Source organism: Geotrypetes seraphini, chromosome 11 (assembly GCF_902459505.1).
Source record: "Geotrypetes seraphini chromosome 11, aGeoSer1.1, whole genome shotgun sequence".
Lineage (NCBI taxonomy): Eukaryota > Metazoa > Chordata > Amphibia > Gymnophiona > Dermophiidae > Geotrypetes > Geotrypetes seraphini.
In genome coordinates this window covers 80,245,165-80,271,222 of record NC_047094.1, presented here as the reverse complement: position 1 = coordinate 80,271,222, position 26,058 = coordinate 80,245,165, and the positions used below count along the sequence as shown (strand labels likewise).

Genomic DNA, 26,058 nt, shown 5'->3' with positions numbered 1-26,058 from the left:
ATTCAGCCACGATCAGGACTCAGATCACAGAACAGATAAGCCAAGGCCGAGCAGACTTCTATGGTCTGGGTCCTAAAAATGGCAAGGACAAATCAAATATGCATATGTAGTATCACTTCGCACATTATGAATTAATCTTGTTGGGCAGACTGGATGGACCATACAAGTCTTTATCTGCTGTCATGTACATATGTATGTTATGTATGTTAGCAGGGGGAACTAATTTACCACATACATTCTGAATGACCCCCCTCAATTCTTCTAGCCAGGTGAAAAGATGCTACACACAGTTTAATGCTGAATAGTAAATATACCCAACTGTCTCATACCAGTGCATAGACACACAAGAACGTTCTGTTGTACCTGCTCTGTTTTGAGGTGGCGTGAGTGTACACTTCAAATGCCTATGATCTCATTCACATCCTCTGAGTAGCAGATTTCCTGCATTGTAATGAAATCATTTTAATATTTTTCTTCTACAGGGTCTTGCCAATCAACCTGGGACATTAAGTTTTCAAACATTTCAGCCTGGATGGGTTCCTGCGCTTTTTTTGACTGTACATTTAAATGGCCATCAAGAACATATCAAGCACTGAATCTATCATGGATTCTCAATCCTGTGTACTCAGAAGAGCCCACAAAGGACTGGCAGGGGACCATGGTGTATCACACTACTTCTGGTGAAAACACAAGCTATAGCAACCGAGTGACATACCTTGGTGACCAGCAGAATAACTGCAGTATGCTAATAGAAGATTTACGGAAGGAGGACAGTGGACATTATGGAGTCCGGTTGATAGCCAATACACGGTCAATAAACAAACCAGATGTCAAGTGGATGTCAAAGCCCTTCCTGAGCCTCAATATCACTGGTAAATTCTTTTTATTTAACCCCTGGGCCAGAAAATGGGGAATCTCTAGATATTAAGCCTATAGTGATAGAACAGTTTGAGTATGTTCTAGAAGAAATTCAGTGAGAGATATGTTCTGCATAGTATTTTAAGTGAATGTGTGTTGAATTAGGTCAAACAGGAAGATGCTGAGAGACAGGTGCTGTAAACAGCATGACATAGGAAGGCAGACCATATTTCATGTGTTGCTACTGTAGCCAGTCCTCAGATTAGTTGGGGCTGAGAGTGAGCCTCCACCCCACCCCCACCCCACCCCACCCCACCCCCACCACCCAGAGGTGAGTACACATTATAACATAACATAACACTCGCTTCTATACCGCAAATACCGCTAAGTTCTATGCAGTTCACAAAAGATAAAGAATACAGGTGAATACCAAAACTCTAAAATCTCCATCAACCTCCTTCCATGCAAACAGAATAAATACAAAGGGTCCCTCATAGCCATCTGAATATTCTCTGAACAGTTGCAGGACAGGCACACACAACTCACACTTAAAAAAAATCACTAGAGGAGACTGGCATGGATTTATTGGACCCTCCCCAAACATATAAAATATACACTGAGGGGCTTCGAGGTAAAATTACATTATTCGCCGATGACGCCAAACTATGCAACATAAGAACATAAGAACATAAGAACATAAGAAGTTGCCTCTGCTGAGTCAGACCAGAGGTCCATCGCGCCCAGCAGTCCGCACCCGCGGCGGCCCATCAGGCCCATGACCTGTACGGTGATCATCTGAACCCTTAAATCCCCTTGGTCTCTATCTAAACTCTCTCTATATCCCATCTCTACCTCTATCTGTATCCCTCAATACCCCTATCTTTCAGGAATTTATCTAATCCTTCTTTAAAACCCTGGAGTGTACTCTGTCCTATCACAGCCTCTGGCAGTGTGTTCCATGTGTCCACCACCCTCTGAGTGAAAAAGAACTTCCTAGCATTGGTTCTAAACCTGTCCCCTTTTAGCTTCTCCGAGTGCCCCCTTGTACTTGTGGGCCCCATTAGTCTGAAGAATCTATTTCTGTCTACCTTCTCGATACCTCTCATGATCTTGAAAGTCACTATCATGTCTCCTCTGAGTCTCCGCTTTTCCAGGGAGAAGAGCCCCAGCCTTTCTAACCTGTCTGCATATGAAAGGTTTTCCATGCCTTTTATCATTTTCGTCGCTCTTCTCTGGACCCTCTCAAGCATCGCCATGTCCTTCTTGAGGTACGGCGACCAATACTGGACACAGTACTCCAGGTGCGGGCGCACCATCGCTCGATACAGTGGCATGATGACTTCCTTTGTCCTGGTTGTGATACCCTTCTTAATAATACCCAACATTCTATTTGCTTTCTTTGAGGCCGCTGCACATTGTGCCGTTGATTTCATTGTTGTATCCACTAGCACACCCAAGTCCTTCTCAAGGTTGCTTTCCCCTAGCACTGATCCCCCCATTTTGTAACTGAACATCGGGTTCTTTTTTCCTATATGCATGACCTTGCATTTCTCTGTATTAAATCTCATTTGCCATTTGTTTGCCCACTCTTCCAGTTTGTTTAGGTCCCTTTGTAGGTCTTCGCATTCCTCCGCGGTCCTAACCCTGCTGCAGAGTTTGGTGTCATCTGCAAATTTTATGACCTCACACTTCGTCCCCGTTTCCAGGTCATTTATAAACACATTGAACAGCAGCGGTCCGAGCACAGACCCCTGTGGAACACCGCTCGTGACACTCCGCCAGCCTGAGTATTGTCCCTTCACCCCAACCCTTTGTTTTCTGCCTGCCAACCAGTGTTTAATCCATCTGTATATATCCCCTTCCACCCCGTGGTTTTGCAGTTTCCTAAGTAGTCGCTCATGGGGCACCTTGTCAAAGGCTTTCTGGAAGTCGAGGTAAATGATGTCTATGGGTTCCCCTTTGTCCAACTCTCTGTTTATACCTTCAAAGAAGTGCAGTAAGTTTGTTTGGCACGACCTTCCCCTGCAAAAGCCATGTTGGCTCTCTTTCAGTTGTCCGTTTGTTTCCATGTGCTCACAGATGCTGTCCTTTATCAGTGCTTCCATCATCTTGCCTGGAACTGAAGTCAAGCTCACCGGCCTGTAGTTTCCGGGGTCACCCCTTGATCCCTTTTTAAAAATAGGTGTGACGTTAGCTATTTTCCAGTCCTCTGGGATCTGCCCCGTTTTCAAGGATAGGTCAAAAATTTGTCGGAGTGTTTCCGCTATTTCGTTTCTTAGCTCTTTTAGAACCCTTGGGTGGATTCCATCCGGGCCCGGCGATTTGTCGCTTTTCAGTCTATCTATCTGCTGGAGGACATCCTCATGGCTTATCTCTATTTGCGCCAGTTTTTCTTCTTCTCGATCTCCACTTATGGTCTCTTTGGGTTCTGGTATATAGGATGTGTCCTCGCTTGTGAAGACCGACGAGAAGAATTTGTTCAACCTGTCAGCTACCTCTTTTTCCTCCTTTACCACTCCCTTTCTGTCTCCATCATCCAACGGTCCTACTTCCTCCCTCGCCGGTTGCCTCCCTTTAACGTATCTGAAGAACGTTTTGAAGTTTTTTGCTTCCCCAGCCAGCCTCTCTTCGTATTCTCTTTTTGCTTTCCTAATCACTCGGTGACAGTTTTTCTGGTATGTTTTATGTTCCTTCCTGTTTTCCTCGGTTTGGTCCTTTTTCCATTTTCGGAGAGATTTCTTCTTGTCACCTATCGCCTTCTTCACTTCATTTGTTATCCATACCGGGTCCTTTGTTCGATTTTTTTTGCATCCTTTCCTAAACCTGGGGATGTACAGGTTTTGTGCTTCTTGCACCGTGTCTTTGAATAGGGACCAAGCTTTCTCTACGGTCTCCATTCGTATTGAGCCTTTTTTTTTTAGTTTCTTTCTCACTATTGCTCTCATAGCATCGTAGTTCCCTTTCTTGAAATTTAATGCCGTTGCTGTGGTTCTCATCACTTTGGATGTTCCTACCTCTAATTTGTACCGGATCATGTCGTGGTCGCTGTTTCCCAGTGGTCCTCCTATCACCACTTCCTTTGCAGGTCCCCCTAGCCCATTTAGGATTAGGTCAAGAGTGGCATCCCCTCGCGTTGATTCCTTGACAAGCTGTTCCATGAAGCAGTCTCTCACGGCCTCCAGGAATTCTGTTTCCCTAGCACATAGTAGGCAAAAGCACAATAGACGAAAGCACAGTGCCCAACAAAAGCTCAATGCCCGACAGTATGACACAGGACCTACTCCTGTTGGAGCATTGGTCAAAGACTTGGCAATTAAGTTTCAATGCCAAAAAATGCTAGGTCATGCACCTTGGCGGCAAAAATCCATGCAGGACTTACACCCTAAATGGTGCGATCCTAGCAAGGACTGTAGCAGAACGTGACTTGGGGTGATCATTAGCGAAGACATGAAGACTGCCAATCAAGTGGAGAAAGCTTCATCCAGGGCTAGACAAATCATGGGCTGTATCCGTAGAAGTTTTGTCAGCCGTAAGCCCGAGGTCATAATGCCGTTGTACAGATCCATGGTGAGACCCCCATCTGGAATACTGTGTACAATTCTGGAGGCCGCATTATCAAAAAGATGTGCTGAGAGTTGAGTCGGTTCAGCGAATGGCCACCAGGATGGTCTCAGGACTCAAGGATCTCCCGTATGAGGAACGACTGGGTAAGTTGCAGCTATACTTACTCGAGGAACGCAGAGAGAGGGGAGACATGATCGAGACGTTCAAATATGTCACGGGACATATCGAGGTGGAAGAAGATCTTTTTTTTCTTAAAGGACTCACGGCTACAAGAGGGCATCCGTTAAAAATCAGGGGTGGGAAATTTCATGGTGACACCAGAAAATATTTCTTCACCGAAAGGGTGGTTGATCGCTGGAATAATCTTCCACAACAGGTAATTGAGGCCAGCAGCGTGCCAGATTTTAAGAAAAGATGGGATTGGCATGTGGGATCTCTTCATGGAGGTAGTTAGGGGGTGGGTCATTAATGTGGGCAGACTAGATGGGCCGTGGCCCTTTTCTGCCGTCATTTTCTATGTTTCTATGTTTCTATGACTCAGGTAGTTTATTCAGGCATACGGTGGGCAAGCTGAAAGGAATGAAGTCTGGAAATTAAAATGGAGAAGGATACAGATAAAAGCAATTTGTCTGTGGAACGGAGTTCTTGGGGAAGTGTATTAGGAGAGAGAAGAGAGGAGAGATACTGAGGGGCTGCAGTGCAGAACGAAAACACTTGTAGATCAGTAATAGGACTTTTGGACTTTATGTGAAGGCAGATAGGGAGCCTGTGAAGTGATTTGAGGAGAGGGGTGAGGTAAGTGTAGTGAGGCTGGCAGAAGATTAGTTGTGCAGCAGAGTTTTGTACAGATTGCAGGGGGGGAGAGGCAGTTCAGCAGGAGACCTGTTAGAAGTAGATGATGTCTACTCTAACAACTGGAGAGCCTTCTGTGGAGTTCCGCAGGGCTCGTCATTCTCTCCCATTCTATTTAACCTGTTCATGAGCTCACTCGGGGACATCCAATTTGAAGACAAGAGCATAATGTCATACACTGACGACATCCTACTCCTCATACCAGCGGCAGGAAACCAAGCTGACACCACCAAGAAAATCTCAGATAACATAGAAAAAACCCAAACCTGGGCAACAACTCAAAAACTAAAGCTAAATACCTCCAAAACCAAAGTCCTTTACTTCCACAGTGTCCAACAAACAGCAACAACAAGCATCACGCTACAATCTGGCAACACACTCACAGTAGATAAAATCTCTAACATTCTAGGCTGCATCCTGGACTCCACGTTAACCTCAAGTATCCCATCTTCGAAAGAAAACCCACTTCGCCATGAAACAATTAAGACTCATCAGGCCATACTTCTATCAGCATCATTTTGCCCTCATTGTCCAGATGATGACATTGTCCCAACTGGATTACTGTAACTCTGTCTACTTGGGAATCAACACCACCCTTACACACAAAATGTGGCTGGCTCATTCAAAACATGGCAGTTAGACTCATTTTTGGCCTGAAAAAATATGACTCTATCTCAGCATACCTCAAACAACTCCACTGGCTACCCATTCCAGCCCATATAAAATTCAAAACATCCTGCATGCTGCATCATATAATCTACGGAAACTCAGATGCCCCTCTCATCAAACTCCTATCCGATGCAAGGTCCGCCTCTTGCAGACTACTTAACAGGATCCAACTGAACCTCCCCTCAATGAAAAATCTCAAGTACAGAAGAATTTTCCAATCCATGTTTACCTTCCTGGGAGTCAAAATCTGGAATGATCTCACAAAGACAATAAGAACAGAAGTCAACCACACCCAATTCCGGAAAAAAACTGAAAACTTCTCTTTGACAATTAATTTTATAAGATCACCATACGCACCTGTTCTTTTGCTTATTACGATTAGGTTTCCTCCTCCTTTCTTCCCCTTTCCTCCTTACTTCCCCTCTTGCCCAATCTACCCTTTTTAAGTCGCCTAGAGCCTGTTTAGATTTGTGCGACTCACAAATATTAGATTAGATTAGATTGCAGTAGTCTAAGTGTGAAATTACAAGAGTGTGGAAAAGGGTCCACGTAGTGTGCTCAAAGAAGAAAGGGTGAATTTTGGTGATGCAGAGATAGAAGTGACAGGCTTTAGTAGTCTATTGGATGTGGGTAGAAAATGAAAAGTCAGAGTCGAAGAGGACTCCTAGGTTACAAGCAAAGGAAACAGGAATGATAGCAGTATTATTTATAGAGATTGAGAATGGCAGGAGAGGAGCAGAGGGTTTAGAAGGAAAGAGAAGCAGTTCAGTCTTGGACATGTTTAGTTTCAGATGGTGGTGGGACATCAGGCAGCAATATCAGCCAAACAGACTGAGACTTTTCTTGGATTTTAGGTGAAATCTCGGGTGTAGAGAGGTAGATTTGGGAATCATCCGCATATAAGTGATATTGGAAGCCATGGGAGGAGATCAGGGCTCCAAGAGAACAGGTGTAGAGAAAGAAGAGAAGAGATCTAAAGACAGAACCTTGGGGTATACCAACCACTAGCGGAATAACAGCAGATGAAAACCCACCAACGCATATACTACAGGTGCAATGAGAGAGGAAGGAGGCAAACCAGGAGAGGACATATTTGCAGAATCCAAGCGAGGACAGTATATCAAGGAGTAAGCAGTGATTAACAGTAACAAAAGCAGCTAATAGGTCAAGAAGGATGAGGATAGAGTAAAGAACCTTAGATCTGGCCAGGAACAGGTCATTGCAGACTTTGGCAAATGCAGTCTTTGTGGGGTGTAGGAGGTGAAAGCCAGATTGTAGAGGATCAAGAGTCTGTTCAGATGAAAGGATGTCAAGGCAGCAACAGAGGAGAGTGTGCTCGAGTAGTTTGAATAGGAATGGAAGAAGAGAGACAGGACAATGGTTAGAGGGGCAGGTAGGGTCCAGTGAGGGTTTTTTGAGAAGCGGCTTAACCACAGCATGTTTGAAGGCTTCAGGAACAGTTGCAGTGGACATGGATAGGTTGAGGATACAACAGATAGCAGGAATAACAGTATGTGAGATGGGGTCAAGAAGAGGGATGAGAATAGGGTCAGAGGGGCATGTAGTAGGCATGGCCAAGGACAGAAGTTGTTCAGTTTCTTCCTCCATGATTTCAGAGAAGTGTCAACTTAAATGGCCCCTAAGCTCTCTCCAGAACACAAAAACTTACCAATGTCCAAAAATCTTTTGCGAACCATTTATACCTTTCTGTGTGGCAGAGAAGGGCACAGCATTCTACAAATGTTTTCTTTCTGCAGGCCCATTGACTATAGCATAATGCCAGAAAATGCCTCACTAGTCCATTACTTCTAAAGACAAGAACATACATCACATCTTAATACTTACTAAGGAATCCAAAGAGGCGATACATACCAACATACATTGCAGTAATTCTTGAACTAGGAAAATTGCTCTCCACTCACTTCGCTCCATGTCATATAATTACCGTATTTTCACGCATATAACGCACGCATACTTGATTTTACAAACCAAGTATAACCATGCGCGTTATATGTGTGAGCGCGTTAAATTTTTTTTTTTTTCAGTGCGATCCGGCATCCCCCCTGCGAACCGGCATCCTCCCCCCCCCGCTCGCATCACCCCCCTCCCCCGCGATCCTACATCCCCCCCAGCACCGCAAAGACATCGGTCGCTTACCCGATTGGGCACCGGCACCAGCACGATGTCTTTGCGGTGCTGAGGGGGATGTAGGATAATGGGGGAGGGGGTGACGCGAGCGGGGGGAGGATGCCGGTTCGCAGGCCAGAAGAGGGAGTAAGCGGGAGTGGCGGGAGGAGGTTATAGCAGCATGCGCGTTATACACATGTGCGTGCTATATAAATTTTTTTTTACATAAATGGTTTGGACCCGCGCGCTATACGCGTATGCGTGTTATACACGTATGCGCGTTATATGCGTGAAAATACGGTACACATTTTGGTCCTCACATTAGGAGAGACTCAAACCTACCTCCTACATACCCAGTGAGAACCCCATCATAGTGGTAACCAATCACTTAATTTTACTCCTAGTCCTTCCACAATAAATCTGAAAAGGAAATGACAGTTACACATATCCAAATCATATTTCAAGGTAATATAGTTAAAATCAAATTAGGATATTAAACACAGCATAGCAAATTAATGCAGATATAAATTAGAAAGAGTAACAGAAAAATAGTTTAGAAATTCAAAGTGATTTAATAAGGCTCCTCCTGACCCAGGAGCCAATACTCAGTGGGAGAGCTTGATTCAGACAAATAGACAGATACAATATGGGACAGATCTCTGCAGATAACGGAGATGTGTGGTCTGTCAGCAGCAAGCCTACCTCTCATTTCTCTGTATGAGTGCCAAGAATCTTAAACACCAGCAGAGAAAGATAGAAGAGTGATCTCATGCAGTGGCGTAGTAAGGGTGAGTGATGCCCGGGGCGGTGGCGCCTCTCCCCCCACCCTCTTCCCTGCCCCCTTCCCTTTTTAACTTCTCCGGTGTGAGCAGCATGACCACGTTGGTGTCGGGTCACCCTTTGATGTCACTTCCTAGACGCAGGTCCTGGAAGTGACATCAGAGAGACTGCCGATGGCAATGTGGGCAGCAAACTCGCACCAGGGAAGTAAAAAAGGTACGGGGAAGGCAAGGGGCATGCGTGCACAGCAAGGAGAGGAGCCGGGGGGGGGGGGGGGGAGGAGAGGGGGCGCATGGAAAGGAAAAGGGTTGCTGCGCCCTTATGAAAACTGCACCACTGATCTCATGCCAGGAAAGAATTTTCAGTTATTGACCTGGAAAACAGGCTGCATTTAACATAAGTAAATCCCACCTCCCCTCCTTTCCAGAGCTCCTGACCACCATTTAACAAAGCCACACTCCCTTAACTAACCTAGGTCTCCTAACGACCCCTTGCTTAATCTAGAGGCACACAAATACATCCTTTATCCCAAAATCCACTGCACCTCACTTTCAAAACACAGAATATATCCTACTCTGAAGACTATGGCGGGTAGGCTAAGGCCAATGGCTAACGTGACCATTTATTTTTTTCATCAAAACGGGACATCTATTAATATTCAGTCCCGTCCCCAATCCCAGAATTGACTTCGGGAAGAAGGCTTCCGGGTTCGAGTAGTGGCAACAGAGGAGCAGCGGCGGTGGACCTAAATCGGGCCTGGAGGGAGGTTTTTTTTTGGTGCGGCAGGGGAGGGACAGGAAGCGATCACCTGTCCCGTTATCCCCGCGCACAGCTTCCGGACGCTGTCTCTGAAAATGGGACATTTTGGGCGTCCTGAAGCTGTGTGTGGGGACAACGGGACAGGGGATCTGAAAACGGGACTGTCCCGTTCAAAACAGGACGTATGATCACCTTACCAATGGCCCGCCTAGACCTCTGCCAAGCACCAGGATAAGCAACTCTGGAGTGGCCAAATTAGGTCTGATGACAGAAAATAAACATGCAGATCCGAAATCCAGCTTACTCCATGTCACATTTTATTTCACCCCCCAATATGGCATAAAGACAAACAAGAAGTACACCCTTGTGTGTTTGTACACTATAACTCAGTCCAAACACTTTTGCTGCAGTTCAAATCTTGATACATCCTTAAAAAAAAAAAGACCAAATGCTCAAGCATAGTAATTCAAAACAGTTCCAAAAACACGGTGGCTTCTTGCCAGTCTCTGGTTTAAACAAATTTATCTTTAGACTCAGAGTCCAGCCCTCCCCTTGGGCTACTGGACTCGGCTTCTTTCTTGAAGAGATATGAGGTTTTTGGATTCTTATCACAACTCTGACGTGACCTAGCCTCTTTCAATACCACAGAGAATCTTTATAATTTCTCTCATAACTACAAGCAGCATTACAAGTACCCTTGGCACTTTCACTTCACTCGCTATGTTTACTGGCAGAACACTGAACCTTAACTCTGGCACAGAGATTCAGTGTGTAGGGCTATCCTAGTAGTACTGTAATCCCTCCTAAAACTGTTTAGCGAGGTTTAAGCTTGCTTGGTTAGCATTATTCTTATAGCATAGTAATAATAATAATAACTTAATTTTATATACTGCAATACCACAAACAGTTCAGAGCGGTTTACAGAGGAAGAGACTGTATACAGACAGCAATATTACAAAAAACTTTCAAAATTACATTAACATGGTAAGATTAATCAATTTTTCCTGGACGTGTTTTAGAAGTACATCATGGTAGAAATGGAGTCAGAAAAATTTGTCAAAGAGTTAAGTTTTGATTGACTTCCTAAAAGTTTGGTAAGAAAGAGCGTTTGAGATAAAGTTGGTTAAACATTTATTCCATTTGCCTGTTTGGAATGATAATGTTCTATCGAGGAATAACATAACTTCATTTTTCTATACCGCCTTAATCAGAAGAATTCTAGGCGATTTCCACAAAAGAGAAAAACTGGACAATCAGTGAAATACAAAATGATAAGAAAAGGAATACAGCCTGTTATATTAAAAAAGACATTAAAATTTAAAATTAGTGGAATAAAATAAATTATGTTAAAGATAAAAGCACAGATTAAGAGATAAATTTGTCAAATAATACTGTCTTAATTTCTTTTCTAAAAGCGCCATAGGACAGAATGGCTCCGCTGATATAATTACCCAACCAGGACTGTTGTTTGCTTGCTTGAAAAGCAAGCATCCTGTCTAAATAAGACCTAAGTTTGCAGCCTAAAATCTTTGGGTAAGCAAATAGGTTAAAATTCCTGGTTATCCTCACGGGGTTATATAGCACGAAATGAGATAGCCAATCCCCAAACTGACTTAAAATAGATGCATGAGAATTTAAACATTACTCGTGCCTCCATTTGTAACCAGTGCAATGATCGGTAGTACGGACTGATGTGATCGCTTTTCTTCAGTCCAAATATCAGGTGAACAGCCGTATTCTGCACTGTTCTTAATTTTCTCACAACTTTCTTTGGTGCGCCAAGTAGACAATATTACAGTAGTCCAATATGGATAATACCAATGCCTGCACCTGTAGGGTCATGAAATGGTTAACTGTTGTTTGAAATATTTCTCTGGCCTACATAGCTGAAAACAGAGTATAATCTATTGACCTCATCTGCCTGAAATGTATGTCCCTGCCTTACCACATTGTAAGCTGAATAGATAAGAGTTTGAGCCATGATTAACCCTACCCTCCTGTACATGTAACATTTAAAACTGTAAGATTTAGATAAGCAGAGAAATGAGCTAGTTCCCTATAGGACTATAAGTTGTATCCCTGAACCAATTGTAAGTGCTGGCTTAGGACCAATAATAATTGTAGAAAAGTTATTGAAATAACAAATGAGAAGTTGTAGTTTTTGCATGTATTAGTTTGCATATGTTTAGTGACAAGGGCATAAAAGTCCGTGCATTTCCTGATTCTAACACTCTAGTAAGTAGGCTGTTCACTGCACTAGAGTCCGGCATGCTGTAATAAACCTCTTGTACTTTCTTCACGCCTCTGACTTTGTGTGTCCAAGTGACCTTTTACACCAACAGTCTAAAGGCTAAGAAATCAAAATAATTTTTGATGGTCTTTAATTTCCATAATGTAAAAAAGCACTTTTCACCACCAAATTTGTGTGTTCTACCAAAGTTAAATGGGAGTCTAAAGTGACCCAGTATTTTTATAGATTTTAAAATTGGGTAGTCATGACCATTCAGGTGAAGCGATGTCAGTTATTTTGTCATTTGGACTTGCTAAAAAATTTTATGTATTTTCTGTATTCAATTTTAGTTTAAAATTGGTTGTCCATTGTTCCAATTTAGACATAATATAAGAAATTTGTTCTAAAATTTATTTCGTTATGTTATTCAAAGGAATTAAAATGGAAATGTCATCTGCATATATGTAAAAGATTAAATTTAACTTCTGCAGTAAATGTCTTAAAGATGAAATGTATATATTAAATAACGTAGATACAGCCCTTCAAGGATGGGAAAGCGAACAAGTACTGCTCTCCTAGGATAGTAAACAGGAAAGGAAAGGGTTACTGACTTTCCCTCCCTCACATTGCAATTTCTCCTGCACATAACAGAAGCACAACACTGTGGCTGCTGGAAGTTTGTTAGCTGTAACTTTCTTTCTCAGGCTCACACTGCATTTAACAAAGTCTCAACAATGAGCTTCCTAGTATAAACAGGAATACCATCTGACAATATTTTATTCAGCTTTAAGGGGATCTATCAATCATACCCAGGTTCCAGTCAACTCTCCTGTATCTTCACTTGGCTCCCATAACATTTCTGTACTGTCTCTGGTACTAACAGATATCCCCTCATCACATTCCATACACTCACCTGTCACTGGCCCTACTATACATTCTTCTGGCTCAGAAAGCATTTCTACATTGTGGACCTCTGGAATATGGTTCCTATTCCATGTAGAATGTTTAGCCTTCGCTGGCTGTGATCTCTTTCTCAGCCTTACTTCCAAGAATGGCTGCTGTTGAGGGCATAAGCAAACTGCCCTCCTGCTTCAGTTTGCCTTGTGCAGTGGAGACCATCTCTCTCAAAGGTGAATAGAAGTTTTCATTGGCTGATGCTTAGGGGTTTTGCCTTCCTGCCTCATAGTGTTCTGATGTAGCTTATCCTTCAATGATCTCTCCACCCCTCCCCCTCTTTTTTCTCTAGCTAGAGCAGGAGATGGGAAATCTGTGGACTGTCTCTGCCTGTTAGGATCCTCAAATAAGGATAAATAAGCCTTTGGTGCAGAAAAGTTTATATTTCCTGCAGCTTTTGGCTTTAGCTGAGTGCTTCTGTTTCTGGCTCTCTCCCCCAGTGACAGGACAGGTTCTTTTATTTCCTCAGTGAAATCTAGAGATTTCTTGGGTAGCCAGTGTTTTCCTGTTACAAGACTCACACAATTTATCATGGAAACCCTCCCAACAGGTCCATTGTTATTCATATAACCAGTGGTTACAAATAAATATATATTTTATAGCTGCCCAGGGCAGGAGAGACCTGACAGAGTTTTTAAAAGATTTAACTTTTTTAAAATTATCCAGCAGGATAATTCTGTAAATGTGCAGGCATGAGCCTTCCCTGGAATCTTAATGCATGAATCTGATTGGCTGCACAAGTCAGGAAGCTTGCTGCAATTTCAGTTGTTGTCTGAGAGTAACTGACACTGTGATGAAGAGCAGAAGCATTTGTGGAGAGCTGCTCTTTGTTTGAAAGAGTGACTGTGAGGACCAATAAGTAGAAAAAGGGAGTGACTGATTTAATAAAATAATCTGTGTTATGAATGTTGTGAGAGAGAACAATTTTCTAATCTACATTTTGTGAGTCACTCTATGCCTAATTAGGTTCAAGGCGATGTACAAGTCAAGTGATAGGCAACAAATATAGAAGAATTAAGGAGTAAGGAGACCATAAGCAGAAGGAGGAGAGGGAGAGCGTGATGAGTCTTTAAGTAAGCAAAGTTTCTTATTTGATCTCTGTGGAAAGAAAACTGGAGTTTCGTTAGATAGCAAAAGCTTTAAACTAAAGAGAAAATATTTAGTTAAGGGGTATTTGTCCCATTTCATGATTTTGATGTTAGAATTAGGACTCTTTAAAGATAAATTAAATGTGTAGAATGTGTGTTTGCTGATGTGATTTAAGGAAGAGAGACTGCTATTCTGAACTATGTCACATGCTGAGATCGCCCTTTTAAAATCTGCTGCCTCTGTAATCTCCCACCTTACTATTTCAGATTCTCCACCAGATCCCCAAATTTATGTAAGTAAGGACATCACAGAGAATGTGCAAACAACCATCATCTGCTCTGTTGACTATTACTGCCCTAGTTATCCCTTAAATCTGAGCTGGGTAGAAAATATGGGTGGAACCAATTCACTGGAAGTTAAGAAGTATCCTAGTGGATTAAGGACTGAGAATACACTGACCTTTACCCCCTCCTGGAAGGACCATAAAAAGACCTTATCCTGCCGACTCTTCACTCTAAAAGACAGAAGGGAAACATCCGCAAGTGAAACTCTGAACGTAAAGTGTAAGTTTTATCAAAATTTTGGCTTGTATTCCTCTTGTAAGGATTCTCTTTGCCTTCCTAAATATCCCTCTAGATTTTATTATCTCATTTATTTAAATGCTGTATGCTAGATAGGATATAGCCCCTTCAATCTACTTTCAGGACTGCTTTCTGATTGGTCACTAGCAGGTTGATGTTAAAAACCACTTATATAATCAATAGCCATGCTGACCACAAAACTGCTTCCAATTACTTACAAAATAGCCCAAGTTATACATTTTAAACAGGGAAGTGCTTTGGGATTAGGTGAGGGTGGACCACTGCTGACTGCTTCAGGTTAAATATTACTCTCACAACTTATAAGTTTAGTGGTTGAATTTTGTTAATGGACATATAAGCCCTCCTTTACAAAGCCACATTTGTGTTTTCCACGCCAGCCGCAATGGTAAGAACTCCGTTGCTCATAGAAATCCTATGAGCATCAGAGTTTTTACCACCACAGCCAGGCTAAAAACTTTTGCACGGCTTTGTAAAGGAGGGCTTATATGTTCATTAACAAAATTCAACCACTAAACTTATAAGTTGTGAGAGTAATATTTAACCTGAAGCAGTCAGCATACACTAGATATTAATCCTTGAATTCTATATATGGTGCAGAGATTTGGGCATTCAAATTTGAGTGCCCTTCCAAGATGTATGCCCAACTTAATTAGCTATTAAGGAGCTATTAATAAGCAATAATTTGATGCTAACAACCAATTACACAGATCTGCAAAAAATTTTTTTCAAGAGCTGTTTTAGTTATTCCACGTAATCTTTATGTTTTTTGGTGCGCTGAATCCGAAAATGACCTCTATTTTGTCATAGGACATCATATTTCCTGACAATTTAGGTAACTATGTTAAATAAGGCAATACCTCAAAATAAATGGAAATAGACTTTTAAAATTAAAGTTTTATTACAATTTTTTTCATAAAAATCCTTTTTTGAACTGAAATGAGCTCACCTACACACACTAAACTTGATTATCCCAGGACAAGCAGGCAGCATATTCCCACATATGGGTGACGTCATCGACGGAGCCCCGCAGCGGACAGCCTCGAAAGCAAACTTGCTTGAAGATCTCGAACTTTCGAGTGCTGCACCGCGCCTGCGCGCGTGCCTTCCCGCCCGAACTAGGGGGCGCATCTCCTGAGAGGATCCTCAGTTCGTTTATTTCCGCGGAGACAAGAAGACACGTTTTCTTTCTCTGCAGCATTGCCTTCTCATCACCGCGGCTGTTTCTTTTAATTTAAAGTCGGTCGCTGTGTTAATTTTATCTTCTTCTTCTTTTATTTTTCGTGTTTAAAAAAAAAAAAAAAAAAAAGTATATTCTTTTTTCCTTTTCAGTTCGGCCGTCGAGCTTTGGGCCTAGGCCTAGGCTCCTTCGTTCGACACGGACTTTATTTTTTCCATGTCCCGGCCTCTTACCGGGTTTAAACGTTGTCGACAGTGTAATCGGGTGATTTCGGTCACCGATCCCCACTGCCGTTGTTTACAGTGCCTGGGTTCCTCTCATTCCCCAGAAGATTGTCATCGCTGCTTTACCCTCACTCCACGAGCTTTTCGGCGGCGTTGTGCTCAATTTTTTCAACTTTTCGGTATGGAGCAATCTTCGGAGCCGGCCTCGACCGTGGCGGCTGCACCGGTCTCGAAGGCCTCGACTCCGACGACCTCGACACCTGTGGTCTCGAAGGCCTCGACCCAGACTCCGGCTGGAGTTTCGGTCTCGAAGGCCTCGACCTCTTCTACTTCGGTTGCCTCGAAGACGACGTCTTCCACGAAGCCTTCTACGGGGGGTAAGTCTCCGAGTTCCCTTTCAGGTGCCGTATCCAAGAAGCCACCAGAGTCCTCGGCGCGACCACTTTCAAAGCGTACCTCCAAGATAAGGGAATACTCACCTTCGAGGTCGCCCTCTTCGGAGCGTACTGCTGCACATACGAGGTCAGAACCTTCTGTCTCGGTGCCGATGCTGGAGGACATGTTAAAATCTATCCTCACCACTCAGATTAATTCTTTGGTGGCTCAACTGGTCCCGTCCTCGACCTTGCCTCGGGCTGACCAGCCTGTTACTCAACCGGAGCTTCCAGTCTCCCGAAGCCGATCCCGGACACCGAAAAACATTTCTTCATCGGAGTCGTCTCCGGGCTCACCTCCTCCGAAGCATCGGTCGAAGCATTCCAGACATGTGGCCTCCAAGCTTCGGAGGGAGTCTTCGACGTTGGATACCGAGGCTTCTTTGTCTCGTTCTTCGAAGGCGAAGCAGGGTTCTCACCATCGAGCCTCCACTCGAAGCCCTTCTCGATCCAGAACCCCATCGAAGCCAGTCCGTCGAGACAGTTCTCCACACACCTCGACTCATTCTGTACCACGTACACCGGGTACTTCTCCATCCAGGAGTCTGAAGAGGAAACATTCTCTTACTCCACTTCACAGTACAGCTTCTTCTCCTACTGTGCGTATGGAATCGGACATTTCCACATACTCTAGAGAAAATTCTCCATCCTACTCAGTACAACATAAATCTCGCAGTGGCTCTCCTGAAGAATCATCTGACCCAAAATCAGTTTCTTTTGCCAAATTTATTTTTGATATGGGTCAAGCTCTTAAGCTAGACCTTCATTCAGACTCTAAATATACTCCTGAGTACTTGGCGGATATGGAGCTTCCCCATCCTCCTAAAGAGTCACTCAGATTGCCTATGACTCCTGTTCTCCAGCAGACCTTCACTCGCAATATGGAGACTCCTTATTCTATCACTGCCATCCCATCTAAATTGGAATCTCGTTACAGAACGGTTCCATCTAAAGGATATGAAAAGTCTCAACTTTCTCATCAATCTCTAGTGGTAGAGTCATCATTGAAGAAAGCACATCCCTCCAAAATTTATGCTTCAGTTCCTCCTGGTAGGGAAGGCCGTACCATGGATAAATTTGGTCGACGTTTATACCAGAATTCTATGATGGCAAATAGAGTTCTGAATTATAATTACATTTTTACGTCCTATTTCAATCATTTTTTAAAGATTTTGTCTTCCTTTTACCCGGATGTCTCCACCAATCGTCTATCAGAATTTAAGAATATCCTTAAGACTCTTTCTCAATTGAGACTATTCATGCTACAAGCTTCCTATGATGCCTTTGAACTCTCGTCTAGAGTCTCGGCATTTGCAGTAGCCATGCGTAGATTAGCATGGTTACGGATAGTGGACATGGATCCTAACCTTCAGGATAGATTGGCTAATCTTCCTTGTCAAGGAAATGAATTATTCGATGACTCTATTGAGGCAGCTACAAAGCGTCTTTCAGAACATGAGCGCTCTTTTGCTTCCCTCATCCGTCCAAAACCTAAACCTGCACCAACTAGAGGTTTCAAACAAACTCCACGTCGCTATCCACAGAAAACAACTCCTGCTTTTTCTAGACCTCCTGCTCGTCGGCCTCCTCCACAACAACGACAACAAAAGTCACAGACCCCTGCTAACACTAAGCCTGCTCAGTCTTTTTGACAATCTCAACTTGAGCATTCAAATTTCTCTGTTTCCAAATTCTCCCCTCCCCATAGGGGGTCGCCTGTCCAATTTTTATCATCAATGGGAGCTCATAACATCAGATCTCTGGGTACTTACCATTATCAGAGAGGGATACTCTCTTCGACTCCTTCAGGTGCCTCCAGATCGCCATCCAAGAGAGTGTCTTTCAAATCAGTCGCATCTTCCTCTTCTTCTTCAAGAAGCTCGGGCTCTTCTTCTCCTGCGAGCTGTGGAGGAAGTTCCTCTCTCCCAAAGGAACTCGGGATTCTACTCCCGTTATTTTCTAGTTCCCAAAAAGACGGGGGATTTGCGACCGATTTTGGATCTCAGAGCTCTCAACAAATTTCTAGTCAAAGAGAAATTTCGAATGCTCACTCTGCCAACTCTATATTCCTTGATGGATCAAGGGGATTGGATGTGCTCCCTCGATCTCAAAGAGGCCTATACTCATATCCCCATTCATCCAGCTTTTCGCAAGTACCTCAGATTCCAAGTAGGAAATCTTCATCTTCAGTACAAAGTTCTCCCCTTCGGACTGGCTTCTTCCCCCAGAGTTTTCACAAAATGCCTTGTGGTTGTAGCTGCAGCTCTTCGCAACCAGGGTCTCCAAGTATTTCCATACCTAGACGACTGGCTCATCAAGGCTCCCTCTCTTTCAGGGGTTATTGTAGCGACCCAACAGACTATTCTCTTTCTTCAAAGTCTGGGATTTCACATCAATTTTCCCAAATCTCAACTGATTCCTTCTCAGTCTCTCCAGTTCATAGGAGCAACTCTGGACACTATCAAACTGAGAGCATACCTTCCACAACCACGTCAGGATGCACTCCTTCAAATTTCTCAACAATTCTTCCAACTTTCCACTGTTCCAGCAAGGAAAATGATGGTTCTGCTCGGTCACATGGCCTCTACAGTTCATGTAGTTCCTTTTGCCAGGCTTCATCTTCGCATTCCTCAATGGACACTGGCATCTCAATGGCAACAATCAGTGGATCCACCAACTCGACTAATTTCCATCACTCCTTCATTAAAGAAGTCTCTCCGTTGGTGGATGCTCTCTTTGAATCTTTCAAGAGGTTTAATGTTTTACCCTCTTCCTCATCAGAAGGTCCTCACAACCGACTCGTCAATGTATGCCTGGGGAGCCCATGTGGACGGTCTTTGCACTCAAGGGCTCTGGACCCAAGCAGACCGGAGGTGTCCTATAAATCTGTTGGAACTCAGAGCGATATTCTATGCTCTCAAAGCTTTTCAGCATCTTCTTCACGACATGGTGATTCTAGTACGTACCGACAACCAAGTAGCCATGTATTATGTAAACAAACAGGGAGGGACGGGATCTCACTCCCTCTGTCAAGAGGCTCTGAAATTGTGGCAGTGGGCGATTCTCCACAACATCTTCCTCAGAGCAGTTTACATTCAGGGTCAACACAACTATTTGGCAGACAAATTGAGTCGTCTTCTACAACCTCACGAATGGACACTCAATTCTCCTACTCTTCGCCAAATTTTTGCTCGTTGGGGGACTCCGCAGATAGATCTGTTTGCGTCACCTCTCAACTTCAAACTGCCTCAATTTTGCTCCCGCATCTATACTCCTCAACGTCTCGAAGCGGATGCGTTTCTACTGGACTGGAGGAATCAGTTCCTTTATGCTTTTCCTCCGTTTCCTCTGATTCTCAAGACTCTAGTCAAGTTGAAATCAGACCGGGCCACCATGATTCTGATAGCTCCTCGGTGGCCCAGGCAACCTTGGTTCTCCCTTCTACTTCAACTCAGCACCAGGGAGCCCCTACTTCTACCAATATTTCCTTCTCTACTCACGCAGAATCAAGGATCTTTGCTTCATCCCAATCTACAGTCTCTACATTTGACAGCTTGGTACCTTTCTCTGTAACAGACTTTTCTCAATTCTCTCCGTCTGTACAAGATATTTTACTTGCTTCCAGAAAACCATCCACTAGGCAATGTTATGGTCAAAAGTGGACAAGATTTTCTGCTTGGTGTTCTACACATAATTTACCACCCAGATCTGCTTCATTGACATCAGTTCTGGACTATTTACTTCATTTATCACAATCTGGACTTCAGACTACATCTATCCGAGTCCATCTTAGTGCTATAGCTGCTTTTCATCAGCCTTTGGAGGGCAAATCCCTTTCTGCACATCCTATGATTTCTCGTTTTATGAAAGGACTTCTCAATCTACATCCTCCTCTTAAACCACCTCCTGTGGTTTGGGATCTCAATGTTGTTTTAGCTCAACTTATGAAATCTCCTTTTGAACCACTTGACAAAGCTCATCTCAAGTATCTCACTTGGAAAGCTGTGTTCCTGATTGCTCTCACTTCTGCTCATCGTGTCAGTGAGTTACAAGCGCTAGTGGCTGATCCACCTTTCACAGTTTTTCACCATGACAAGGTTGTTCTCCGTACTCATCCTAAATTCTTGCCTAAAGTCGTTTCAGAATTTCACATCAATCAGTCTATTGTTCTACCTGTATTTTTTCCAAAGCCTCACTCTCACCCAGGAGAGGCGGCTCTTCATACCTTGGACTGTAAACGTGCTTTGGCTTTCTACCTGCAACGCACTCAGATTCACAGAACGTCTCCTCAACTTTTCATATCCTTTGATCCAAACAGGTTGGGTCGTCCTATATCGAAGCGTACCATCTCCAACTGGATGGCTGCTTGCATTTCTTTTTGTTATGCTCAGGCTGGTCTTCCTCTACAAGGTCGAGTGACGGGCCATAAAGTTAGAGCTATGGCGGCATCTGTAGCTTTCCTCCGATCGACTCCTATTGAGGAAATCTGCAAGGCTGCCACTTGGTCCTCGGTTCATACTTTCACCTCTCATTATTGTCTGGATACTTTATCCAGGAGGGATGGCCATTTTGGCCAATCTGTTTTGCATAATCTTTTTTCGTAAATTGCCAACTTCCCTCCATCCCTTTTTACTTAGCTTGGAGGTCACCCATATGTGGGAATATGCTGCCTGCTTGTCCTGGGATAAAGCACAGTTACTTACCGTAACAGTTGTTATCCAGGGACAGCAGGCAGATATTCCCACAACCCTCCCACCTCCCCTGGTTGGCTTCTTGGCTAGGTATCTGAACTGAGGATCCTCTCAGGAGATGCGCCCCCTAGTTCAGGCGGGAAGGCACGCGCGCAGGCGCGGTGCAGCACTCGAAAGTTCGAGATCTTCAAGCAAGTTTGCTTTCGAGGCTGTCCGCTGCGGGGCTCCGTCGATGACGTCACCCATATGTGGGAATATCTGCCTGCTGTCCCTGGATAACAACTGTTACGGTAAGTAACTGTGCTTTCTTCTTCCCTGTGAGGCTCCTTGGTGCATTTAGACTTGTGAGTAGCATCTGGAATGTCTCTCTGAAGCATCCAACAGTAGTCTGCCATCATTGTAATGCTCCATTTTCCCTGGTATCTCCTTTCCATCTCTTTAATGTCTTGATGGAATCATTCACCTCACAGCTCCCTCACAGCTCCCAAATTTTCTGGAAAGTAGTCAAGGTGGGACTGGAGGAAATGCACTTTCAAACTCAACAGGCAACCTAAAGCTTGTTGTTGCCTAAAAATTTCTGTACGACTTCTTTAAATACAATCCACCCTTCTTTTTGAGAATCCGTCATGGTATTGACAAACTCTTGATCAACTATAAGTCTTCTAATGTCTGGTCCGATGAACACAACTTCTTTCAATTTTGCCTCCAACAGGCCTGGAAACTTGGTGACCAAGTATTTGAAGCATTCTCCATCTCTCCATCATTTACCTCGACTTCCAAAAAGCCTTCAACAAAGTACCCCACGAATGGCTGCTTAAGAAGCTGTGGAACCACGTGGTGGAGGGGGATGTACACCGATGGATTAAACACTGATTGGCGGGCAGAAAACAGAGGGTTGGAGTAAAGGGCCAATACTCAGACTGGCAATGGGTCACGAGCGGAGTTTCGCAGGGGTCGGTGTTGGGACCGCTCCTGTTCAACATATTTATAAACGATCTGGAGACGGGGACGAAATGTGAGGTTATCAAATTTGGGGATGACACCAAACTCTGCAGCAGAGTTAGAACCACGGAAGACTGTGAAGACCTGCAAAGGGACCTAACGAAACTAGAAGAGTGGGCGAAAAAGTGGCAGATGTGTTTTAATATAGAGAATTGCAAGGTCATGTATATTGGGAAAAAGAACCCGATGTTCAGCTATGCAATGGGGGGATCATTGCTAGGGGTAAGCAACCTCGAAAGAGACCTAGGTGTGCTGGTGTCAGTTATGGTGAGACCAGCCATTGTGACACTGGAGTCACTCTGGGACCAGCAGCCAAGGGAGGAAATAAGAGATGCTGTATTCCCACGTGTTGTGGGAAGGGAATGGTAGACAAGGGGGGGGGGGGGGATTGGTGTGACAGAAGGGAGATGATGGATCCCCTTGGGGGAGGATAGTTATTGGAACTAGGTGGGAGTTGGAAGAATAGGGACACAAAGATGCTGGACCTTGCAGGGAGCAGAGAGACATGGAAAATGCTGAACAGGAGGATGAAGTATGAAGACAGAAGTAAGATGTTGGACATAGGTAGAGGGAGTAGGGAGACAGAGGGGATATGCTGGACATGGTGAAGGGGGAATAGGGAGACAAGGAGAAGATGCTGAATAAGGAATGGAGGGAGTAGGGTGATGGAAGGTATCTGCTGGATTAAGATGCGGAAAAGAGGGGAGGTACTGTAATACGTTCAATATAAAATCATAACTGAGGCTTGTGCAGATGGGATCAGATGGTTTGTGGGGACCGAGTTTGCGGAAACGGGGCGGAAATGTGTTTTTTAAATTTCAGTCTTAGTATTTGCCGGTCCACAAAATAATTATTTTATTTCTGCTGGTCCACAGGTATAAAAAGGTTGAAAAACACTGATCTACACTAAACTCTATTCTATAAAGGGTTTGTGCCTTATTTTGAATAGCACTTAGGGCCAACCTTTTCAGCACCTATTTTTGAGTACCATTTTTATAGATTTCCTCCCGAAGTGTCAGGTCATAGCTGGATATCAACGCTTAATTTCTATTATGAAGTGGTCATTGGCTAGGGTTACCAGATTTCCTCTTTAAAAAAAGAAAAGAGGACACCTGGCCCCTCCCCATTCTGCCCCACCCCAGCCCTGCTCCCACATGAACCTTGTGCCTCCTTCCCTGAGCTCAGGGCCATGCCTGGAGAGCCTCTGTGTATGCACGGACATTGACACGATGATGTCATGAGCGTGCGTGCATGTGTGTGACATCATCACATTGACATCCACACATGTGCAGCAGCCTTCCAGACGTGGACTCAAGTTTGAGGCCTTCCAATAACCCAAACTACTGAGCTTTGGGAAACTCTGAGCACCCAGACATCTGGGTACCCTATCATTGGCATTTACCAAATTACCAGCATTATTCAGACTGGTACCTGGTAACTAACCAAAAAAGGTTAGGACACCCTTTTAGCTATCCTAACTTTATCCAGATAGTTACCTGGTTTGTGGCCTCGATATTGCTAATAACCAGGAAACTCCTGCTTCCACTGCCCTGGTGCAGCCCAGATAGTGCTGAGGAGATCTCTTTGGGTTTTCAGTGCTAATATGCAGTTAATGCCACTGAAAATATGGATCTGGTCAGTGGGGCTTGTCCAGATATGACCAATCCCGATAGGAACAGCTCCTGCTGCATACCAACCCTTATATGTTTAAGCATTGATGGTTATATGTAACTTTTCTGCAGTAACATTTATGTGTTTTTGACTGCTGCAGGTACATGTAATTTTAAATGAATTCCTGCAGATCCACAACCTGCTGTCTCTAAATATTTGAATCTTTATTGTAAGTCTCTTTCTATGTCCTTATGAGGAACACATATGATCTCTCATTTCAGTTGCTCCAAGAAATGTCCAAATCTACATCGGAAAGGAAGGCAATTATACAAATTCTAGCATGACAATGAAGGAAGGGGAAGAAATTGTTTTACGCTGTGCTGCGGAAAGCAGCAACCCGGTGGTGTCGAAGTACGAATGGCAAAAGAATAACAGGTTTCTCAAATCTGATATGACACTTGAGATCCAGAATGCTAGTTTTGAGAAGTCTGGAAGTTACACCTGTCAAGCTTTCAATGGTGTTCGTTCTACCTCTACCACATCCAAACCCCTGATAATCAACATTCAGTGTAAGTTCATGTGCCTCACTACATGCTGTCTAATGTCAGCTCTATACAGAATCACACAAGTAAAGGGGACCTGGACATAATGTAAGATTTGTCATAGGATCAAAAATTAGTTCCCTTTATAGCAAGAATGGCTGATCCAGTCCTTCTTTTTGCCCCACTGAAAAGATAGTTCTACAACTGGGTACCCATTAAGAGCCTGTTCTATAAATCACAGTAATTTTGTTACTGTCTTACTTTCCCATTCTTTTCCTAACCTCCTTGGCATGATTGACATCTGTACTATTTTTACTGGCATTATTTTCCTCCTTTGTTTTTGGATAATTGTACATTGCTGCGTTCTGCTTGTCAGTGATTAGCGGTATACCGCAGAAGCCCTGATTAAACTAGAAACTGTAAGTGCCTATTTTATAGACTACTAGAGAAAAATTTGAGATATGCACATATATTTATTTATTTTTAAAAAATTTCTGACGTTTTAAAACTAAACCGTTTACAGAATTACATACATAATTTAAAACAAAATCATCATAACATAGACATACAAATAATCCTCAAAAATCTAATCTACAAACTAAAACCATGTTAAAAAAGGTCTTGAGGAGAAGGGAGGAATTCAAAATGGCAGCAGCAGCTTACTCGCGCTCCTGAACCAATCTGAGAGCGTTTCGTTCTAACTTTTCCTATGGGTAATCAGATGCCACACACCAAGCGCAAGGGGATAGTTCGGATGGATTCCTTGACACCTCGAACTTCCTCCCCGATGCAGCGATCGATTCAGGAGTTCGTGACTATGTAGAATCCCGTGGAGTTACCTGGGGCGTTGGCGGCGTTATCCCCCACACAAGGAGAAGTGGAGGACTTTGCCCTGTAGACATCTTTATCTCCTCCAGTAGCTGTTCCTCCAACCACGGCACTGACTGAAGAGCCCTGCCGAATGTATACTGCAGGGGGAATCTGGATCGAGGGACAGAGGCCGTGAGAGAATCGAAGGAGCAGGGGACCCTGGGAGCAGTAGGAAAACCCAGCTCTCAGTTGATCAAGCCACCAGTGGTTACATTAGAGAGCATTTGGGATGCTCTCGCTAGCCTAAATGTAGCAGTTGCCAACTCTTCACAAGGAATAGCAGCTTTAGTAAGTACTGTTGACTCTTTGGGACTTAAATTAGAGGGGACTAAAGAAGATTTTACTAAAGAACTAATATGAGTTAATGATAAAGTCGAAAAACTCCAAGACTTATCTTCTGGATTAATTAAGGACAAAATTAAATTGAACCGTAAGGTTGAACAGTTAGAAAACTTTAATCGTCGGTTGAATATTCATCTTTTGAACTTTCCTAAGACCGTTGGAGTATCTCCCATTGAGATGCTTAAAAAAATATCTTGTTGAAATTTTGAAATTTTCCCCTGACTGTATTCCACCTGTTAACAAGATTTGTTACCTACCTTTAAGGAAAAAAAGACCAGGGGTGGACTCAGATTTTGAATAAGTCAATTTGAACAATGAAGGAGTCCTAAATGTATCTGATCATTTGGAATCAACATTATCTCAAAGAATGAAGTTACTGGTTTCATTAGTTTTTGAACAAGATGTAAATGCAATTTTCCGTTTATACTTTTGCTCTTCACAGATGTTTTATGGGAAAAAAGTTTATATATACCCTGATATAGCTAGACAGACACAGGAAAGTAGGAAATTGTTTCTAGTAATGAGACCTGAAATAGTGTCTTTGGGAGGTACTTTTCTTTTAGCCTACCCCTGTAAATGCTTAGTTAAATATCTAGGGCACAGGTGTCAAAGTCGGTCCTCGAGGGCCGCAATCCAGTCGGGTTTTCAGGATTTCCCCAATGAATATGCATGAGATCTATT

The 26,058-nt window shown here is 43.5% G+C and overlaps 1 protein-coding gene across 1 annotated transcript in view; it reads left to right on the top strand.

The window, feature by feature from the left end:
- Positions 1-658: 658 nt before the first annotated feature.
- Positions 659-26,058, top strand: part of CD22 (CD22 molecule) — a 91,047-nt gene continuing 65,647 nt past the window's right edge. Inside the window, exons 1-3 of the mRNA XM_033962600.1 lie at positions 659-872; positions 14,149-14,445; positions 23,905-24,192. Coding sequence (XP_033818491.1) covers positions 659-872; positions 14,149-14,445; positions 23,905-24,192 — 799 coding nt within the window. The remainder of the gene's footprint in view (positions 873-14,148; positions 14,446-23,904; positions 24,193-26,058) is intronic.